This window comes from Oncorhynchus mykiss, chromosome 23, assembly GCF_057628025.1.
Source record: "Oncorhynchus mykiss isolate SJ-2025 chromosome 23, ASM5762802v1, whole genome shotgun sequence".
Classification (NCBI taxonomy): domain Eukaryota; kingdom Metazoa; phylum Chordata; class Actinopteri; order Salmoniformes; family Salmonidae; genus Oncorhynchus; species Oncorhynchus mykiss.
Genome location: NC_143044.1, coordinates 22,616,945 through 22,632,500, shown reverse-complemented (window position 1 = coordinate 22,632,500; position 15,556 = coordinate 22,616,945). Strand labels below are relative to the sequence as shown.

The following is a 15,556-nucleotide window of genomic DNA, read 5'->3' as shown; positions in this document are numbered from 1 at the left end:
TTCACTGTTTCACTGTTTCCAATTCATCAGAACGTAGCATCCCTCCATGGGCATCACTATTATCATGGAGAGAGAGAGAGAGTGAGGGAAGGAGACAGAGAGAGAGTGAGGGAAGGAGACAGAGAGAGAGTGAGGGAAGGAGACAGAGAGAGAGAAGGCAGGAGACAGAGAGAGAGTGAGGGAAGGAGACAGAGAGAGGGGGGGAGACAGACAGAGAGAGGGGGAATGAGACAGAGAGAGAGGGAGGGAAGGAGACAGAGAGAGAGTGAGGGAAGGAGACAGAGAGAGAGTGAGGGAAGGAGGCAGAGAGAGAGAGTGAGGGAATGAGACAAAGAGAGAGTGAGGGAAGGATACAGAGAGAGAGAGTGAGGGAAGGAGGCAGAGAGAGAGGGGGGGAAGGAGACAGAGAGAGAGAGGAAGGAGACAGAGAGAGAGAGAGAGAGAGAGAGAGAGAGAGAGGGAAGGAGACAGAGAGAGAGTGACGGAAGGAGGCAGAGAGAGAGTGAGGGAAGGAGACAGAGAGAGAGGGGGGGAGGAAAACAGATACAATTAAAAGTGGTTTTACATTCAGCATTTCAGCCTCAACATTAATATGCTCACACAGGACACACATGTACACGTACACACACACACAAACTCACACACAAAGACCCAGAGGCACACACACTCACACACCAAATGAATAATAAGGACTATTTTACATTTAAAGAATATGCTGCATTAAAAGTGGTGAGTGCAACGCTATGGGGTCAGACCAGCACAACAGGGCTGTTTTTCTCACAGTAAACAACACAGAGTCTTATGGTCGGTTCACACCCAGCCTACACAGGCAACAATACAGGGAGTTGAAGGGAGACAACTATCCCTATGATCGGGATTTTGGATGTTAATAAAACATACACTGCAAGATCTCTTTGAAAGACAGGGTGACTATGGGTGCAGTTGCACCAATCAAATAGATAATGCAACTTAATGTGTGGTTCTGTGTTTTTGCAGATAAATGAATGGTATTTGCTCTTGTCCTGACTTAAGTTACAGTATGGGCCTGTGAGTGGTGTGGTCGTGGTGTTAGCATATCTATGGAACGATATACAGTGTGAACTCTTTTGAGGGGAAGTGTTTTGCATAGAGTATCCCCAAAGCCAACACCCCCTTTGGCCGCCTTTCCCTCCAGTTCTCTGTTGCCAATGACTGGAACGAATTGCAAAAATCACTGAAGCTGGAGACTTATATCTCCCTCACTAACTTTAAGCATCAGCTGTCAGAGCAGCTTACCGATCACTGCACCTGTACACAGCCCATCTGTAAATAGCCCACCCAACTACCTCATCCCCATATTGTTATTTATTTTGGCTCTTTTGCACCCCAGTATCCCTACCTGCACATCATCATCTGCACATCTATCACTCCAGTGTTAATGCTAAATTGTAATTATTTCTCCACTACGGCCTATTTATTGCCTTACCTCCCTAATCTTGCTACATTTGCAAACACTAAATATATTTTTATATTGTGTTATTGACTGTACGGTGGTTTATCCCATGTGTAACTCTGTTGTTGTTGTTTTTGTCAAACTGCTTTGCTTTATCTTGGCCAGGTCGCAGTTGTAAATGAGAACTTGTTCTCAACTGGCCTACCTGGTGAAATAAAGGTGAAAAAAAAAAAACATGTTGCCGTGGGTGATGAGGAGTCATTATGCATTGGGCCAGTCAGAGTGCCAGCTTAGCAGTTCTAGGATCAGTTTGTCAGACCCCACCCTGGGCTGGACCTTAAACACACTCAGATCTACTTATGAATAGTCAATACCTGACGGACCACTTCAAAGGATGTGTATGTGCCGGAAATCCAAATAGTTGCTATCATCATCAAGTGTAATAAGAGATCTGGCAGAGTGATGAAGTGGTTTCAGAATGTGATTGCTTGGTTTGAGCGTGATATGTGTTTGTGATGGAGTGAGATTTTTCCATCATTGGTCAAAACATATTCAAAATCATCTCAGATTTCTACCCATCCTCTTCTCCACATGCTGTCTTTCAGAACTCATTGTGGTTTGTCTCTACCTGCTTCTTGCTGCCTGTTGCCTGTTGCCTGTTGCCTGCTGCCTGCTGCCTGCCTGTGTTATGTTCTGTCTCTCTCTGTTTCCTCCTTTTATACTCCAACCTGTCATTTCCTCACTGTCTCTTCCTTCTCTCTTCTTCTCTTATTCTCTTCCTTTAGCAAATGTATAAAGGTCAGAATCATTGACGACGAGGAGTACGAGAAAAACAAGACCTTCTACGTGGAGATGGGAGAACCTCGCCTGATGGAGACCAATGACAGTAAAGGTGGGGGAGATAGTCCTGGGGGTTACAGGTGGGGGGGTCAGAATCTCCTACCCTGACCTCTGACCTCTGACCCTGAGCCTGGCGTCCACTGCACGGCGCTGCATTGCCCTGCACTGAACATTCACACCAGCAGGAGGCACCAAGAGGGCTAGGAGGATGCTACTGTAGGTAGAGAGCATTCATATCACCACAGGAAAGAGTAGGACTTCCAATTACACACACACACACAAATACAATGACAGCACGCAGCGTGCTCATCTGCCACTCAGTGTGCCCTCGGCGGAAATGAACGTTCAGTGGCCCACCTTGTGTCACCACCGCCTCTCATTCCCACGACTGGTCAAGTGTGTGTGTGTGTGTGTGTTTAAACATGCATGGTTCCAACCCCGCTGCCTTGTTGTCTTGTGTCCCTGCAGGAAGACCATAGCCATTAAAATACTTGACCGTGAGGAGTATGATAAACACAGCTACTTCACCCTAGAGCTGCAGACGCCCTACTGGAGAACGAGAGGCTGGACAGGTGTGAGAGAGCTGACCAACTAAACACACTGGAGTTGGAGCTCACTTGTCTCCTCTTCTCTTTTATCCTATCCTCCTTTACTTTGTTACTTTCTCCTTTCGCTTTACTGTTCTAATCTCCTCCTCCAAAGTCTCTATTTGACTCAGTGTACTCACACCTTTCCTCACCTCTCTCTCTCCCGCCTGGCTATCTGCGATTCTCACTTTGCTCAACTACCTGTGTCCGCTGACCTTAAGAATTCCTACCCACAAAGACAATGCTCGTCCAACCCTGCGTTAGTGCATTAGTGGACTTGCACTGTATGGGCGCTGGAATGGGTGTCCAAAATGTGCCCGACGGAAATGTGGCATTCTAATGATGTCACGTCAGTACATAAGCTTACAGAATATCCTTCCCACAAGGTTGCATTATCTTATGTGCATCAGCAGCAGTGACATAAATAAACAGTGGAGATAATTGCACAGATTAGATTGTTTATACCACCCACCACTCCTGGCCAAGAGTGTGTGTCTGTCCCACTGTGTTTATCCTGTACCACAGTTAGTACCTCATAACCTTCTTAGTTTTAATCTCAACTCTGAAACACTAATGAATTTTCCACCCCTAACTGTTTCTTCATCGCTTATGGAAAATGTGCCTTTTATTATCACTCCTGATCTATTTATTAATAGCACCATGTTAATGATAAAGATTTATGATACTATATGCTGATCAAAGAGGTTAGGTTGAATTAAACATTATTACGAGACAACCAGAACCAGAACAACTTGACAAGTCCTCAAAGAACATCAAAGTCACAACCAGACTAGAGATGCCAGATCAGTACAGAGCAAATACGATTACAGGTGTGCAATTCAATCTGTCCTGTCTCTGGCGTGAAGCTTTAAAAGCCTTCATTTTACAACAGGAGGTATAGGATTCAACCTATTAGTACACAGATGCTGCCATAAGCAGTGATGCTAGTCTGTTTGCTGTGTGTTTTAGTGCCGTTGCAGACGCTGGTGGCTGCTGGGAGTTTTATGACCAACCTACTGGTCCCCCTGATGTCTCTTCTGTCCTTCTGATTAAGTCCACCAGTGTCCCTACCCAGTCTCCTCTCTTATGTGTTGATTATTGTCCCCTGGTTTCCTTACCCAGTCTCCTCTCTTATGTGGTGATTATTGTCCCCTGGTTTCCCCCCCAGTCTCCTCTCTTATGAGGTGATTATTGTCCCCTTGTTTCCCTCTCAGTCTCCTCTCTTATGTGGTGATTATTGTCCCCTGGTTTCCCTCCCAGTCTCCTCTCTTATGAGGTGATTATTGTCCCCTGGTTTCCTTACCCAGTCTCCTCTCTTATGTGGTGATTATTGTCCCCTGGTTTCCCTCCCAGTCTCCTCTCTTATGTGGTGATTATTGTCCCCTGGTTTCCCTCTCAGTCTCCTCTCTTATGTGGTGATTATTGTCCCCTGGTTTCCCCCCAGTCTCCTCTCTTATGAGGTGATTACTGTCCCCTGGTTTCCTTACCCAGTCTCCTCTCTTATGTGGTGATTATTGTCCCCTGGTTTCCCTCCCAATCTCCTCTCTTATGTGGTGATTATTGTCCCCTGGTTTCCCTACCCAGTCTCCTCTCTTATGTGGTGATTATTGTCCCCTGGTTTCCCTCCCAGTCTCCTCTCTTATGTGGTGATTATTGTCCCCTGGTTTCCCCCCCAGTCTCCTCTCTTATGTGGTGATTATTGTCCCCTGGTTTCCTTACCCAGTCTCCTCTCTTATGTGGTGATTATTGTCCCCTGGTTTCCCTCCCAGTCTCCTCTCTTATGCAGTGATTATTGTCCCCTGGTTTCCTTACCCAGTCTCCTCTCCTATGTGGTGATTATTGTCCCCTGGTTTCCCTACCCAGTCTCCTCTCTTATGTGGTGATTATTGTCCCCTGGTTTCCCTCCCAGTCTCCTCTCTTATGTGGTGATTATTGTCCCCTGGTTTCCCTCCCAGTCTCCTCTCTTATGTGGTGATTATTGTCCCCTGGTTTCCCTCCCAGTCTCCTCTCTTATGTGGTGATTATTGTCCCCTGGTTTCCCTCCCAGTCTCCTCTCTTATGCGGTGATTATTGTCCCCTGGTTTCCTTACCCAGTCTCCTCTCTTATGTGGTGATTATTGTCCCCTGGTTTCCCTCCCAGTCTCCTCTCTTATGTGGTGATTATTGTCCCCTGGTTTCCTTACCCAGTCTCCTCTCTTATGTGGTGATTATTGTCCCCTGGTTTCCCTCCCAGTCTCCTCTCTTATGTGGTGATTATTGTCCCCTGGTTTCCCTCCCAGTCTCCTCTCTTATGTGGTGATTATTGTCCCCTGGTTTCCCTCCCAGTCTCCTCTCTTATGTGGTGATTATTGTCCCCTAGTTTCCCTCCCAGTCTCCTCTCTTATGTGGTGATTATTGTCCCCTGGTTTCCCTCCCACGTCCTGTTATAGTTGGCTAACTGCACAGCAGTGTGAGGGATATCGGCCCGAAGACAGGAGACTGTGTCTCTGGGCGGCCATTATGTGTCCGAGGGGGAGGGCTCTGACAGACCACAGCAATGGCCATATATTCTGTGGACTAATTATTCTATTATAGCGTTATCTTTAACAAGCGCGGTTATGGATGGATCTATTTGATGTGAGCAGACTGTAACTACCGCTGAACTGCTCGGTTCAGGCCAGCTGAGCGCTGTAGGATCAACATGTTTGAGTTATGCTCCCCTGGAATGAGAACACAGCAAAAACAAACTGTTGTCATCCTCACTGCTTTGTGTGTGTGTTTGTGTGTGTGTGTGTGTGTGTGTGTGTGTGTGTGTGTGTGTGTGTGTGTCAGTGGAGCTGGTGGGTGGAGCTATAGAAGGAAGGGCTCGTTTTAATGGCTGGAATGAAATTCATGGATCGGAGTCAAACATGTGGTTTCCATTTGTGTGACGTGTTTGATACCGATCAATTTAATCTATTCCAGCCATTACAATGAGCCCATCCTCCTTTCACTCACCCCACCAGCCTCCACTGGGGCGTGTGCGCATGCGTGTGTGCGTCTCCGCTCACACAGCCACAGATGTAGTCCATGAATCCCCAGCAGGCCTCTGGAGGGAGCGATCAGAAAGAATGGGCAATGACTTACTGACAGCCCAACAAGCAAAGACTAATTAGTGCCTCCTATTTTATCAGAGCCCCGCCAACATCGTTAACACAGCTAGCTCCGATAGAATCACTAGCCTCCACTCGTGTAGGGAGACTGAGGAGAGACACTCTTTTAAGGCCCACTGACACAGCAAAGGCTCCATGCGGACGTGGAAAGGCAAACAGCTGCAGTCCCTGGAGTACCTCCGCTTCCCCTGACAAACACAGCCACTAATTAATGTGGAACTCTGATTGCCTTAGAGGGAAACACAACCAAAACAAGATTGAAGGCTGGCAAAGTGTTTGTTCGCAATTAGCTCTCTCAATCCTTGTGCATTACGGAGATTGGGGTTTCTGTTATAGACAGAAATTTGGCAGCGCTTCATGTGATATATTTAGAGCTTGGGACAGTAATACTTCAAATATGTGCAATCAATTCCAACGAGAACTGAAGATAGGTGTAAAAAAATGTTTTCATGAAAAGTACCTTACGTTCACTCAAACAGAAACATGATTTACCTTTTATACTCACAATAGTCAGACATTAAGACACAGACAGACAGTTTGGCCTTCCAAAGAACCCCCAGGCCCCAGCATCGCTCCCAGCATCGCTCCCAGCATCGCTCCCAGCATCGCTCCCAGCATGCCTCTGTTCATGTCGGAGTGAGTGATCCGTGCCGACAGCAGCCTGGCCTGGTGTGGCAGAACTGCATGTGACTGGGGTCTCTGTGTCGTCTGGATCCCCGCCTCTATCATTTGCATGTTTCAGCCCCCTGTCTCTCCCCCGCTCTTGTTTCTTTTTCTCCTCTGTTCTCAATTGCATGTAAGTGCCTTGTGTTTGTTTCCTGAGTGTCTTCGTTGTGGATATGTTTGTGTGTCTTAAAGCAGTGGTCTGAAACTAGTGCCTGGAGGGCTTGTGGCTAATGACTTGAATAGCATAATTGTCTTCCCCTAGCGGCAGGTCTCTATAAAAAGACGACGGTGAATCTGGTTTCTATAAGAGCCGCACGATGCACTGGTATGTGTCGTCTGTACTGAGCTAATGAGACTGAAAATGTGTGGCTTCATTAATTACACTAAAACTAAACTATGTTTATGAAATGGGTAATGTAAATGTGCATTTACCCTGTGTATGGGAGATTTTTAATATGTTGGTAAAAGTAGTAGACTAATTATAGCCGGCACATTAGAGAGACAGGGATGGAACTAGTGCACTCATCCCTCCAAAAAAACTGTAGCCATTAAGGGCAATTACTAGCATTACTAATGTACTGTACTAAAATTCACCTCGTCTCTGCAGCAATAGCCATTATTAAAACATTTTACTGCGTGCTAAACCAGGGTCACACAGAGTGTTTCTTGGTAGTCTTAAACAAATTGACTTTGAAACAAAAGTATACACCTCACACACATGGTTATGGGCTTACAAAAAGAAGACACCTGTAATATGTCAGATATAGAGTTTGAGCTTGCATCCCAATATTACACTTTATAAACAGTGCCTTTGGAAAGTATTCAGACCCCTTGACTTTATACACACTTTGATACGTTACAGCCTTGTTCAAAATGTTTGTATCCCCCCCCCCCCTCATCAATCTACACCAAATACCCAGTAATGACGAAACAAAAACTGTTTTAAAAAACACGGAAATATCACATTTACATAAGTATTCAGATCCTTGACTCTGTACTTTGTTGAAGCACCTTTGGCAACGTTTACAACATCAAGTGTTCTTGTGTATGACGCTACAAGCTTGGCACACCTGTATTTGGGGAGTTTGGACCCTGGAGTCTGGACCCCTCAAGGACATTCAGAGACTTGTCCCGAAGCCACTCCTGCGTTGTCTTGACTGTGTGCTTAGGGACGGTTGTCCGGTTGTAAGGTGAACTTTCACCCCAGTCTGAGGTCCTGATCACCCTGGAGCAGGTGTTCATCAAGGTTCTCTCTGTACTTTGCTCCGTTCATCTTTGCCTCGATGCTGACTAGTCTTCCAGTCCCTGCTGCTGAAAAACATCCCACAGCATGATGCTGCCACCACCATGCTTCACCGTAGGGATGATGCCAGGTTTCCTCCAGACGTCACGCTTAGCATTAGCAGACCAAAGAGTTCCATCTTGGTTTCATCAGACCAGAGAATCTTGTTTCTCATGGTCTGAGAGTCTTTAGGTGCCTTTTGGCAAACTCCAAGCGGGCTATCATGTGCCTTTTACTGAGGAGTGGCTTCCATCTGGCCACTATACCATAATGGCCAGATTGGTGGAGTGCTGCAGAGATGGTTGTCCTTCTGGAAGATTCTCCCATCTCCACAATGACTCTAGAGTGAACTGTCAGCGTGACCATCAGGTTCTTGGTCACCTCCCTGATCAAGGCCTTTCTCCCCCGATTGCTCAGTTTGGCCAGGCTCTAGGATGAGTCTTGGTGGTTCCAAACATCATCCATTTAAAAATGATGGAGGCCACTGTGTTCTTGGGGACTTTCAATGCTGCAGACATTTTTCGGTACCCTTCCCTAGATCTGTGACTTGACACAATCCTGTCTCGGAGCTCTACGGACAATTCCTTCGACCTTATGGCTTGGTTTTTGCTCTGACACGCACTGTCAACTGTGGGACATTATATAGACACATATGTGCCATTCCAAATCATGTCTATTCAATTGAATTTACCACCGATGGATTCTAATCAAGTTGTAGAATCATCTCAAGGATGATCAATGGAATCAGGAAGCACCTGATCCTCAATTTCTAGTCTCATAGCAAAGGGTCTGAATACTTATATAAATATGTTTTTTTTTTAAATTTTATACATTTGCAAAAGTTTAAAATCCTGTTTTCACGTTGTCATTATGGGGTATTGTGTCTAGATTGCTGAGGATTTTAGGCTGTATGTGGAAAAAGTCAAGGGGTCTGAACCCTTTCCAAAGGCACTGTACATTTTTTATTTATTTTCTTACTTATGAAATGATGAAAAATATGAATAACATTCCACCCATGAGGCCAATATAGGGCGATTTGGTCATTTGACTGCAGAAAAGGATTTTAAGAATGAAATACTGAAACAACCTAGTGTAATAATTATTTTGCCCCTGCACAACATCTTTTCAGCAATTTCACACCTGCTACAGTATTTCTGGAGTGAGCTACTGTACAAACCCTCTCTGAAAAAAGTACATGAGAACACTATTGGCTCTCCACAGGATAGTAATGATGCTCTGTCCTCCATAGTTTGGGAGAGTATCAGTACTGGATTATTAATATCATTTTTAAACTCTACAACATGCACATTTGTAGTAAATTATTTTTAATATAATACAGATACTATTCAGCTTTAAAGCTTCAAATCGTCCACATGCTCAAGATGCTGTTTAGACTGCCTCTTAACTGTTAGTGCCCTTTGAAGTAGGATAGAGTTCCATTGTTTTCACTAGGCCTCATCACAGCAGTCAGATAGGCCTCAGTGGATACAGTCTGACTCTGGATGACAGGGTGGGCTGTGCTTTACTCTTGTGGAAAAGCTCTACTTTAAAAAGCTAAACAAATTGAATAGCTCAGTTTAAACAGAACCAAATGAGAGTATTCTCCAGACTGGGTGGTTCTAGACAAACACACACACACGCACACACACACACACACACGCACACACACACACACACACACACACACACACACACACACACACACACACACACACACACACACACACACACACACACACACACACACACACACACACACACACACACACACACACACACACACACACACACACACACACACACACACACCCTAGCTCATCTAAAGACAGAGGTGGGGGATGGATTGGACTGGACTGGTAGAGGTTCTTGTTACACCCCTCTCTAGCCATGCTCATCTTCCCCTCACTCTGTTTAGATGTTCTCTGTTCTCCTCTGAAACCAGATTATCAAAGCATGGCAACCTCGCGATGGCCCACAGCCGTCAGCTCACATTAAGCCTCCTGCATTCTCCTTCCCGAAGAAAAAGAAGAGAGAGAATAGCTTTTCTCCAAAAAGGCGAATGTGCACATTTCAACTCCACTCCACTCCACCACAGACGTTAGAGAAGCTTCGATGGAAACACAATGAACACACACTGAGACCAACACAACAGAGAAACACACAGAGGGAGAGAAACACACAGAGGGAGAGAAACACAGAGAGAGAGAGAGAAACACACAGAGGGAGAGAAACACACAGAGGGAGAGAAACACTCAGAGGGAGAGAAACACTCAGAGGGAGATAAACACACAGAGAGAGAAACATATAGAGGGAGAGAATCACACAGAGGGAGAGAAACACTGAGAGAGAGAGAAACACAGAGAGAGAGAGAAACACAGAGAGAGAGAAACCCAGAGGGGGAGAGAAACAAAGATAGGAAGAGGGCAGAATTTTTTTAAACAGGGAGACAGAGAGAAACACACAGGAGGCTTAACCAAACATATCTCTCATCATGTTGAATGGATGATTGAGAGCCACAGTGAAATAGAAAAACACAGTGCTCCAGGCCTCCTTCCCTCCAGTGTCAGTCAGATGTATTCTGCGGTGGCACGGTGCGGTAGCCGCCACTCTAAGGAAGGGGATGGATAACAAGGTTACTGCGGCTGTAGTAATTACACCTGAGACTCACATCTTCTTTAATTGAGTTCATTAAGTCGCTCATTAGACACAGTTAGCACCACACTCTCATGGTAATTAAGGATTACATGCTGTTCAGCTGGCGTGATTTGGCCTTGGACACCGTTTTGTAGTGTTTTCAGCCCACTCAGTCAGTAATAGGCTATGTTGAGCTGCACCGGTTAATTTCACACATTTTGAAAGCATATTTATTTATCCAGGTTGTTGCTGTGAGATTAATAATCTCATTGTTCATCCAGTACATAGTCAAGACAGCAGCATTATACAGTACACATTTGGTTGGTCACCAAGCCATACTAAAGCACCCTTATGAGTAATGGGAAAGTAGCTCCAATATCCTCCTCCATAGTCTTTTGGTCCTGATTTGGCCCCGCTACCTCTGCCCTCCTCTGCTTGCTCCAGTGTGACTGGGTTTGAATGGCCCCATGGTGGTGCGATGGAGGGGAACCAATGGCTTTAGAGCTGATGTTAACCCACAATGCACTGCCGGGCTGCGGACTGGAAATGGCATTCTGAATGCTCCCCATCGCACCAAATCAGATCACTGCACTAGACCGTGGGACAGCGGTGGTTCTGAATTACTGCCACACGCCCCAGAGAGTTGGAGAGAGGGAGAGAGAGAGAGAGAGAGAGAGAGAGAGAGAGAGGGGGGGGGGGTGGAGTGAGGGAGGGAGGGAGGGAGGGAGGGAGAGGGCTAGAGGTTTGGAGAGAGAGAGAGAGAGAGAGAGAGAGAGAGAAAGATGTGTTACAGTAGGAGTAGGTAACTAGATTCAGCAGCGTAGGGAGGGAGGGGGCCAGAGGTTTGGAGAGAGGGAGTGAGGGAAGAGGAAGTGAGAAAGAGAGCATAGAAGCAATAGAACCCTGTGTGGTGTGTATTAGATAATAGCAGGATTTTTCTCCAAACATCGGTCCGATATCCATACCCAGTCTCCAAGACATTGTCTGTTTTCCATTCTTCATTTTGGATTTGAATTCACACAGTTTAGTAGAACAAGTCACAGTAGGCCCATATCCTTTCACTACAAAGTCATGTCAGCTTATAGTGACGTCATCATAGGCCTATGGGTTCAGGCGGGTGACAACTAGGTCATGGAATGACGTAACATCTTCCTCTCACAACTTAACAAGTTGTATAATGTAGTGACAGAACATCCTTCCAGCCTCACAGAGCACATGTAGAATGCTGTAGAACACTGCACTGTTCCCCTAGGTTTTTCTTCAGCAGCGGTGGCAAAGGTAGTGGGTGTGTGGGGGAGATATTGTTTTGTAGAAGTGTGAGAATGTCACTTCTGGTGCCTTTTTAAAAGGACATTCTACTCCAAAATGCATAAAAAATGTGATGTTGACACCATCTGAAATATAACTGATGCGTGCCACGGCACCTTAGGGAGAATGTTTAAAGGAAGTTGAATGTAGTTTCCTGAGCTATTGCTAACTTGCGTTAGCATAACAACTGGACATCTATGGGAACAGCTATAATGCTAGCTGTTCCCATACACTTCCTGTCATTGGGCTAATGCTAGTTGACATACAGATACATAAAAAGGATATCCAAGATTTGATCTGACTCTGGGTAAGTAGAAAACAGGCTTAATTGATAACATCTCGCACTACCCCTTTAAAAGCTCCGTCTCGGTAGAAATATTTGTTGTGCACAAAAATGTTGTGCACAAATTAGTTTTCATTCCTGTTAGTGAGTATTTTATCCTTAGCCAAGTAAATCCATCCATCTGACAGGTGTGGCATATCAAGAAGCTAATTAAATAGCATGATCATTACACAGGTGCCTTGTACTGGGGACAATAAAAGGCCACTCTAAAATGTCTTGTTTTGTCACACAACAATGCCACCGATGAGGGGGCTTGCAATTGGCATGCTGACTGCAGGAATGTCCACCAGAGCTGTTGCCAGAGAATTGAATGCTAACTTCTTTACCATAAGCTGCCTCCAATGTCGTTTTCGAGAATTTAGCAGTACGTCGAACCAGCCTCAAAACTACAGACCACGTGTATGGCGTCGTGTGGGCGAGTGGTTTGCTGATGTCAACGTAGTGAACAGAGTGCCCCATGGTGGTGGTGGGGTTATGGTACGAGCAGTCATAAGCTATGGACAATGAACATGTCTGCATTTTATCGACGGCAATTTGAATGCACAAAAATACCGCGACGAGATCCTGAGGCCCATTTTATTTTTACCAACAGATCTGTATTTCCAGTCAGGTTAAATCCATAGATTAGGGCCTAATGAACTTGTTTCAATTGACTGATTTCCTCATATGAACTGTAACTCAGGAGAATCAATTCAATCCCTCCACCAAATACACCTCTGACAAACCTAATGGTGAATACAGCTTGATATCCCTCCGCCAAATACACCTCTGACAAACCTAATGGTGAATACAGCTTGATATCCCTCTGCCAACATACACATATCAGCCCCTAATGGTATTAACAAAGTGAAGAATAGGCCTTTAATCATCTCATGATTTAACCACAGTTGACAAGATCTCATGAAATGGAGTCATTATGATCTAATCCTCTCTTATATATCATTGGAGGGCTTGTAAAAAGTCTAGACTGACTGCATAGCTTAAAGGCCCAGTGCAGTCAAACATGTGCTTTTCCTGTGTTTTATATATACAGTGTTTCCATGCTATGAGGTTGGAACGATACTGTGAAAGTGTGAAAATGATGACAATGCTCTTTTAGTGTAGGAGCTGTTTGAAGAAAACACCAGAAATTTCAAGTCTGTTTTTAAGATATGTGACTTTCAAAATACCGAAATCTGATGCAGATATGTAACTGCAAAATGCACCCTACAGGGATCATTTCAGTCATTTGAAAGTTACATATCTTGACAACTTGAGTGCTGACAACCAAAACATTTGGGATTATGTCAACAATGGACCAATGAATCAAATACCACAAGATAGTTCTTGGGTGGAGTTTTCCTTTAATTCCTTTAACAGCTAGTTTTCCGTTTTTCCCTCCTCACTCAGACCACTCCCAAATCATTGCTTTAGAAATTGCTGTTGCTAAGAATCCTTTTTTTATTTATTTTTTATTTAAAACAATCACAGTAAGTAACTTAATTGTTACCCAGAAATGATTTAATATTGAGATAAAAATGGCTGCATTGGGCCTTTAATGATGGGTGTACTGTACACTCATCCAACATGGCATTTTGAACGTTTTTAAGTTGTCATATTTGGTTAAGTTTTCAATTCTATTTGATAACTTCCAAATGCATTCCTGTGGATTTGAAGAGCCATAAAATATGAGTAATAATTGTATGCCATTAGGATTTCTGCACTATTGGCAATGTGGTGCAGTTGTCCACTGTAGAATCCACTTCTCATTTATTTAGACAGGGAGTTCCATTAAGACCAGGGTCTCTTTTCCAGGAAGCCCTGCAGATTTACCACACACGTAGCTGAGATGCACTTTCCTTGTTCTTCACTGACCTCTGATCAGTTTGAGGCTGACACTAGTAGGCAGTGTGTTCCACACTGGTTAGAGGTCAGTGAGGAGGACATTTGTTACCCACTGACACGACCGAGCTGCTCCACGCTGAGTGAGACCTCTACTGAGATCCTTCCACTGTGACAGAGATGCATGCACGTTTACCAGGATGAAGAAAAAACTACAAATGAAGGCAACTCATTGATGGATTCTATCCTTCTACTAACAATAAGAAATAGTTTCCCTCAAAGCCTTAATGACACCAAATCATAAATAGCAGCCTCCAGCGGGAGCTGGAGAACAGCACACTATGTTGTTGTTTTTTCAAGTCAAGCAGCCAGGTCTTCCTCGAATAGTGGTCAAAGGTATATGCATGGATGATTGTATAGCTTTATTGGTTCTATGTGTTGTGGCCCTCCGTTGTGTGGCAGGTCTGGATCATTTGTGTCACCTTAAACCCACCATGAACCCATTGACGTTAACCTGCCCCGCCCCCCCCCTGCTTTTACTGTATATCCCTCCCTGCTACCCCATCACCTCGGCAATCATCTTCAGCCTCTTCCTCTTCTCTCCCTCCATCCTACCCTACTCCCAGCATCACTCTAACCCAGTGGAATGAGCCCATCTATCAGGGAGAGAGTGCAGGGCCCATTCCCATAGTATTCTCATTTCCCTTGCTGTGAACTTGGAAGCACAACTCGGCTGCCTCTCTCTGTGATGAATATGATGGCTTGGAGGTGGTGGGTAATGGGGGAGTGGAGGGTCGGCGCTAAACAGCTTCTACTTTCACCTGTACAATGACCTATTCATCTTCTGGAGGGTGGGAGCTGTAAGGGTTACAATCATGTTGTTTTTCTTGAAACAACCATTTAGTCTGTCTGTCAAAGAGAATTTTTCTCACCATAGCTTACTTGGCTAGATAAGGGCTAGATATGTAAGTAAATATGTGAGGAAAAACAAGAAAGCATGTTTTACACCACATTATAGACTGGGTGGTTCCAGCCCTGAATGCTGATTGGCTGAAAGCCGTGGTATATAAGACTGTATACCATTGGTAACCAGTTTATAATAGCCATAAGGCACCTCGGGTTTATGGTATATGGCCAATATACCACGGCTAATGGCTTTATCCAGGCACTTGCATCGTGCATAAGAACAGCCCTTATCCGTGGTATACTGGCCATATACCACACCCCCGCCTGCCTTACTGCTTAAATGTACCACTTTCATGTCGATGGCTTCCACAATATTACTACACAACATGTCAGTTGTCATGGGCGTCAGTCACAATCCACCGTCTTCTGTCTCTCAGCTACAGAGGTGGCTGAGAAGGAGGTGGAAGAGGTGGTGCCGCTAACAGGAGTGGATGATGAGGAGCAACGCATCGCTGATATGGGTCGACCCACGCTTGGAGATCACGTCAAACTTGAAATCATCATCGAGGAATCCTATGAGTTTAAGGTGTGTGCTCGTGTGTTTAC

General features: G+C 45.0%; 1 protein-coding gene across 3 annotated transcripts in view; it reads left to right on the top strand.

The window, feature by feature from the left end:
- The window catches only part of LOC110502600 (sodium/calcium exchanger 1), a 185,143-nt gene that overhangs the window by 146,215 nt on the left and 23,372 nt on the right, over positions 1–15,556 (top strand). Inside the window, exons 3-5 of one of the 3 annotated variants that reach the window (XR_016491005.1) lie at positions 2,218–2,324; positions 2,741–2,844; positions 15,388–15,536. Coding sequence is in view for 2 of the 3 variants with exons in the window: in XM_021580767.3 (XP_021436442.1) it covers positions 2,218–2,324; positions 15,388–15,536 (256 nt within the window). In the remaining variant the exon portion in view is untranslated. The remainder of the gene's footprint in view (positions 1–2,217; positions 2,325–2,740; positions 2,845–15,387; positions 15,537–15,556) is intronic. The other 2 variants (XM_021580767.3, XM_021580769.3) reach the window with 2 other exon arrangements.